Source organism: Trematomus bernacchii, unplaced genomic scaffold (genome assembly GCF_902827165.1).
Source record: "Trematomus bernacchii unplaced genomic scaffold, fTreBer1.1, whole genome shotgun sequence".
Classification (NCBI taxonomy): domain Eukaryota; kingdom Metazoa; phylum Chordata; class Actinopteri; order Perciformes; family Nototheniidae; genus Trematomus; species Trematomus bernacchii.
Genome location: NW_022987646.1, coordinates 75119 through 81739, shown reverse-complemented (window position 1 = coordinate 81739; position 6621 = coordinate 75119). Strand labels below are relative to the sequence as shown.

At 41.9% G+C, this 6621-nt stretch overlaps 1 protein-coding gene across 1 annotated transcript; it reads left to right on the top strand.

Annotated features, from left to right (window-relative positions):
* The first annotated feature begins 2849 nt into the window (after positions 1-2849).
* On the top strand, positions 2850-6060 carry arsia (arylsulfatase family, member Ia). Its single transcript, XM_034133906.1, has 2 exons — positions 2850-3380; positions 3820-6060. Exons 1-2 carry the CDS (start codon positions 3067-3069, stop codon positions 5213-5215), a joined length of 1710 nt encoding a protein of 569 aa, XP_033989797.1. The 5' UTR covers positions 2850-3066; the 3' UTR covers positions 5216-6060.
* The last annotated feature ends 561 nt before the right edge of the window (positions 6061-6621 follow it).

The following is a 6621-nucleotide window of genomic DNA, read 5'->3' as shown; positions in this document are numbered from 1 at the left end:
AGAGTTCCCACTGCTAAACTTAAATTTGGTTTGACAACTGGAAACAAAATAAAATGTGAATAGTTTTGAAAGCTACTGGTGCCTTGTGACATTCCTGAAGGTATGATTTTTTCTGAATGAATGATCAGGCTTCTTATATCTTCTTTCAATTAATAAGGACAGAAAAGGAAGCATTGTTGAAATGTTAACATCCTATGGAACGAAATGGAAAATGATGAGGGTAATGCTCAATCAACAACCCACCACAGATACTCAAGGCACATTAAATCAATTTCAGCGACTATCTGAAGTTGCCTTATTTCAATCAAATGCATTTATTAAAGTTTTCTCACATAGAACATCACTCTTCAAAGCTCCTTTTGATATGTCATTGAGTAAAGCAGGAGACGGGGATCAAGCAGATTAATAGATGAAAAGAACGAATGATGAAGAGTCTGACTAAACCTTTATTTTCCACTGCGTCACAACTGGGGCAACAGCGTGTCAGCATGTCTGGTTCATTAAGAGTGACCTTCTTTTACCCGAGTGCTTACTGTGTGTGGAAGAGTGCTATTACTGGACCAGACAGCTGGGGTTTACAAGAATGCCAATAAATGATTTTTCTGTTTATTCTTAGCTCATTTTGAAATTGAGTTGCAGCCCAAGAAAAGTTATGACAAACAAATAACTGAAAATAACCCCCAGAAACCAAAATGGTGTTTGTTCAACATGTAAGTGTAAATTATCGTGGTCTATTGTAAGGTAACTGTTTCTATAAATACGGTCTTCAAAAATGTCTTGGTTAATGGTTGAATTCTTTATTTTGGTACTATGACAGTTCAAAAAGGGATTAACAAATGTAAACCGTAATACATCTGCGGTTTCAGTCTATCAACATCTTTCCAGACTTTGGAGTGTGATGACTGTGTATGCACCTGCTTGTATTTGTCAGTGTGAGTTGATATGTGTCAGTATAGGTGTTTCCTTTCGGTTTGTGTAGTGTTGGTTACTGTGAGTAGAGTGTGTTGTTGAGTGAGCCTATGACCAACAGAAAACAAATGCGTCGCATTTTGTCAATGTGGCTGCCATAAGCATGAGACGGTTACTTTTCCGGCAACATACATCACACATATCTGTTCTCCTTGTTTTGTGAAGGATCAATAGCCTCTCAGTGTGATGCACAACTCTCTGTTTTTTGGGGGAATTTTTGCAAAACACATCATTAATACCAAGCCACTCCTTCTAGGAAAACTACATAAATAAACACAAGAATGTAAAACTTCAGGTGCACCTCACTCATTTTGTTTCTCTCTTTCCAAGCTTGACCTGCCTTAAACTCAGAGGCTCTGCTCCAAAGAGGCCTTTGCTGCTGCCCCTGCCAGGCAAACCCCCCCGCCCCGGCCGCCCGGCTGCAGCACCATGCCCTTTACGGGAGGCTCATACTTCCTCTTACCAATATTTGCAAGGTGTGATGTTTTACCTTGAGTGTGTTGACCAACTTCAGGTAGTGACAGATCTTATTTTAACTGGAGACCATCTTTCACCTCAACGACCTTAAATCACTCAACAGTTTTAGATTTTAAAGTGAAAAGGATATTCTGACAAATATTGTTGTAAATGTGAAGTACAGAAGAGTAAAATATGTTGGCCTCTTCAATCATGACAGGCTACACAATTTCAGCCAGAAAATTGACATTAGGTTAATTGAAAGCAACAATATTAGGTTTCAATAAACAATATTTGTTTCAACTTAATATTATTGCTTTAAACTAACCTAATACAGTTATGTGAAATTTGTTGACATAATTTAATTAAATTCAACGGTTCACTTTTTTCAGTGTATGCTGATACATAACACATCAAAACAGCATTTTTGTGGAACTCAAAATGTGAACTACTTGTATGAATCAGGTTATCAGTAACATTAACCGCAAAATAACCAAAGTATCAGTATGTGATTCCCTAACTCTATTGTACAAAGCAAAATATAATTCCTAAGAATCCAGTAATATTATGACATTTTTGATATGCAACCCAAAGATAGACTATGGCCCTATCTGACCACCTCCATAAAAAACGTATGATGACTGCTCAGAAAGCAAATGGTCTTTTCTTGATTTACATGTCCTTTTTTTTACTATTAATATGTTGTTAATAATTTGATCCCCAGCTCCCCAAAATGTTTCCCAGTCTAAGTTAATCTGCAGCCGGTTTATCAGCGTGCTTTGGGGCAATACGTTCACACAGGAGGGGCGAGGCTGTGCAGTCCTGCTGCTTTCTGTTGACCCGCTGGATGATTTGTAAAGTGTTTCTTTGAGGCCTGTTTGGTTGGAGAAGTTATCAGAGTTTAGGAAGCCTGCTCTGTCTCCTTCCTCAGTTCTGCAGCACTCATAAAACAGCAGGAATAGTGAGTGAGTGTTTGCGAGTGCAGTGAGGAACAGTGTCAGTGATTGTGTCTGTAGGGCCCCTGTGAGTGCAGAGACCTCAATCTCCCCCTTACTCCGGGGTTTTCTGAGCGAGGGTGTTTCTGTGGAGTCTCTTTCATCCACTGCTAAACCAGGTCAGATGGGAATGTTTTTTTTCTTGCTTTCTAGTGATGTGTAGAGTTGGCAGTGTGGTTCATTTAAGTCAAATACTATAAAATGGTTTGAATGAAGAGAAGGTAGTAATGGGGTTTTCTGCCTTCATGTTTGAAACTGCCTTAACAAATGTGAACATTTGTACTACAGTGATCAAATAAATATATTTTTCAGAAGAATATAAATACTAAGAGATAATAGTACTAAGTCAGTATTAACACCAGGACTGTGTTTTGGGTGGTAAAGGGGCTGATGTTATTTCAGTGAAGCAGCGAGGCAAAGGGCGGGGTTAATGGGACCGCTAAGGAGAGAGAAATGTTTCAAAGGAGTCTGAAACAGTATTTGGAGAGTCAGTAGAGATGGAGGATTAGCTTTTCTTTCAGTGGCACCTACTCTACAGACAGCTGGACCAGAGGATTTCTTGATGAAACTGTCCCCTCAGCATTACTGCACGATGATTTGCTGACAACATACTTTACATTACTACTTTGACTGAAATAAAGGAACCATGGCAACGACAGCTCTGACCGGGTTCTCCATGATGAGCCTGCTCAGCCTCGGGTATCTAACCTGGGACATGATGGGTCCTAACCAGGTGGAAAACGAGACCAACCACACTTTTGTCGAGAGCTCACCTGTCCCTCAGCCTCCTCACATCATTTTCATCATGACGGACGATCAGGGGTTCAACGACATCGGCTACCACAGTTCTGACATCAGGACCCCGGCGCTGGATAAACTGGCTGCAGACGGAGTGAAGCTGGAGAACTATTACATCCAGCCCATCTGCACCCCGTCCCGCAGCCAGCTCATCACCGGCAGGTACAGACTTTGTCCTCAAGAGACTGGTTGCTTGTGGTTGTCTGTTAGGACCAGATTTCTCCAACAGTTTTTCAATAAAATCAAATCATCTGCAGGGGAAATACCCTTTTTCACACAGAAATATCTTTATTGTAAAGCTGCTAGATTTGTTTTACTTGAAACCTGCATAACTGCAAAGCCATAAAATAGCATCATATTTACTTATTATTATTACTATTATTTTTTATTATTGTGCAAAATACAATTAATTTGTCTGATAGTGCGGAAATACTTAAACATCTTTACAGCATCAATCCAATATTAGATCTGAGAATCATGATTCATTCAATTGTTTATTTGAAGTAATTTGTCCTTACCCTTTACTCTTGCTTACTGTCCCATCCTTCTGAGTGCTAACACATTAGACACTGACAGTTTTCTTAATATTTAAACCCTACAGGTACCAAATCCACACTGGCCTGCAGCACTCCATCATCCGGCCCCGCCAGCCCAACTGCCTGCCCTTCGACCAGGTCACCCTCCCCCAGAGACTGCAGGAGCTCGGCTACTCCACCCACATGGTCGGCAAGTGGCACCTGGGCTTCTACAAGAAGGAGTGCCTGCCTACTCGCCGGGGCTTTGACACATACTTTGGCTCCTTAACAGGCAGTGTAAACTACTACACCTACGACTCCTGTGACGGCCCCGGGAGGTGTGGTTTCGACCTGCACGAGGGGGAGTCGGTGGCCTGGGGTCAGAGGGGCAAATACTCCACACACCTCTACACACAGAGAGTCCGCAAGATCCTGGCAACCCACGATCCTCAGTCCCAGCCGCTGTTCATCTACCTCTCCTTCCAAGCTGTTCATACACCCCTGCAGTCTCCACGGGAGTACATCTACCCATACCGTGGAATGGAAAATGTGGCTCGCAGGAAATATGCTGCTATGGTCTCAGTTGTAGATGAGGCAGTACGTAATATAACATACGCTCTCCGCAAGTATGGTTACTACCAGAACAGTGTGATCATCTTCTCCACTGACAACGGGGGCCAGCCTTTGTCTGGCGGCAGTAACTGGCCCCTCAGAGGACGTAAAGGCACCTACTGGGAAGGCGGTGTCAGGGGTCTGGGGTTCGTTCACAGTCCTCTGTTGAGGAAGAAGAGGAGGGTGAGTAAAGCCCTGGTGCACATCACTGACTGGTACCCAACACTGGTGGGATTAGCAGGTGGAAATGAGTCCCTGACCGAGGGGGTGGATGGCCATGATGTTTGGGAAGCCATCAGTGGAGGGAAAGAGTCCCCCCGGTTGGAGATCCTCCACAATATTGACCCTTTATATAACCATGCCCGCAGCGGCTCCCTGGAGAAAGGATATGGGATTTGGAATACAGCTGTGCAGGCCTCCATCCGAGCTGGAGACTGGAAACTTCTAACGGGAGACCCCGGCTACGGAGACTGGACGCCACCACCGGTGCTTCCAGGTTTCCCCGCCGGCTGGTGGAACCTGGAGCGCCACACTGAACCCAAGAAATCTGTGTGGCTTTTCAACATCTCCGGAGACCCCTACGAGCGCCAAGACCTTTCTGAGCAGAGACCAGATGTTGTGAAAGAGCTGCTGGCTCGACTGGTGTACTACAATCGCACTGCGGTGCCAGTAAGGTATCCATCAGAGGACCTTCGGGCTGACCCCCAACTCAATGGAGGTGCTTGGGTGCCTTGGGTAGGAGATGAGGAGGAGGAACGATGGGATACTGTCTACCAGAAAAAGAACAATTGGAAGAAGAAGCTGAAAATGTCCAAAAGCAGGTCGTTTTTCAGGAGACTCAACACTAGGATGATGTCCAACAGGATATAATAAAGGACATGACTGAAAAAGGGGCAAAGTACGCACTCCTAAAGGATAGTTACAGTATATAAGGGATTGTTTGGCTTTCTTGATGGAACTTTTTGACAATGTGTTTTTGTTTTTGTTGACAAAGGGACCAAACTTCTGCAAATCCAACTGCTGTTAGTTGCAGGTTTATATTCAGGCTCTCTAAAAGAACTGATTGATGTAAAAAACTAAAATAAGTACACATGTGTTTATCCATTTGAATAAACAAATGTGTGTCCCTAAATAGAATATTCTGTAATCAAAAATGAAAGTTATTTCCAATAAGATTCTAGCAAATGTGTCAGAATGACAAGATGATTACTCTGTAATATCAGGATCGCTGTATTTGACTTGGATGAAGTGGTTACAAGGAAAAATCGTCTTCAACCATTTTAACAATAATTTATATAAATGATGACTACCTCTTGTGACATAAGTTGCATACTTTCGTAAATTTCGTGACTCCAAAAGTGAAATGGTAATGTTGCACTGTATTGGATGTGAACAGTAGCTCACAGCAGCAATATGATCTAGGAATTGTTCCTCTGCACAGTCTGGTTTGGTTCATGCGCCCAACAAACAATAACAAAAGAGCATCAAACACAGGTCCAATAAAAAGCTGTATTCTTGTGTTTGCTTGTTAAGCTATATCAGCAAATGTGCGAATGTGTATGTAGAAATTTGTGCACACAAATGTTTGCTGATCTGGAGCTCAGATAGGAAATGTATAAATATGCCCTTCTGCATGTAGGGTTTAAGATTACCCCTAACCTACAGGTAGATCTATAAGACATTGTTGTGATCATGACAATTTGTTGATTAAAGGCACTGACATATCTCTGGCCTCTTTTGTCAAATATAAGCCTCATCTCTGTGCAGAGTCAGGTTTTTTTGTTTTATAAAAAAGTTTTAGCAGTTTGTCTCTTATACTATATCTCTGTGTAGGTTTAATTTTCACTTCCGTTTTCCCCAGCCTATCAAGAAATACATGGCCTACGTTGTTAAAACATGCTGAAACTGTCATCACAGTCAAAGTGTGTTAGCTAAGGCAAATCTGAGGTTCAGTTTCACATATGGGATTTCTTCACATGTTGCAACTGTTTCCTACGATTGGCACACTAATGTCCAACACAAGAACATGCAAAAAACTGCATACTGGTCAAAATGTTGTTATACCTTTAACTCACTTTATGACATCTGTTGAATTTAGATTAGATATAAAAACTACATTCTACTAAAAACTGTAAACATAGGACACTATATACAGGAAGTTATATTTTTTGAAAAATACAAAAAACCTTATCATGTCATTTCTGTGAAAACGCCCTTTTTTCCCTTTTGACGGTTTAACTCCCCTGCCTTGTTGTTGCAACCTGCTTTTGTGGGGT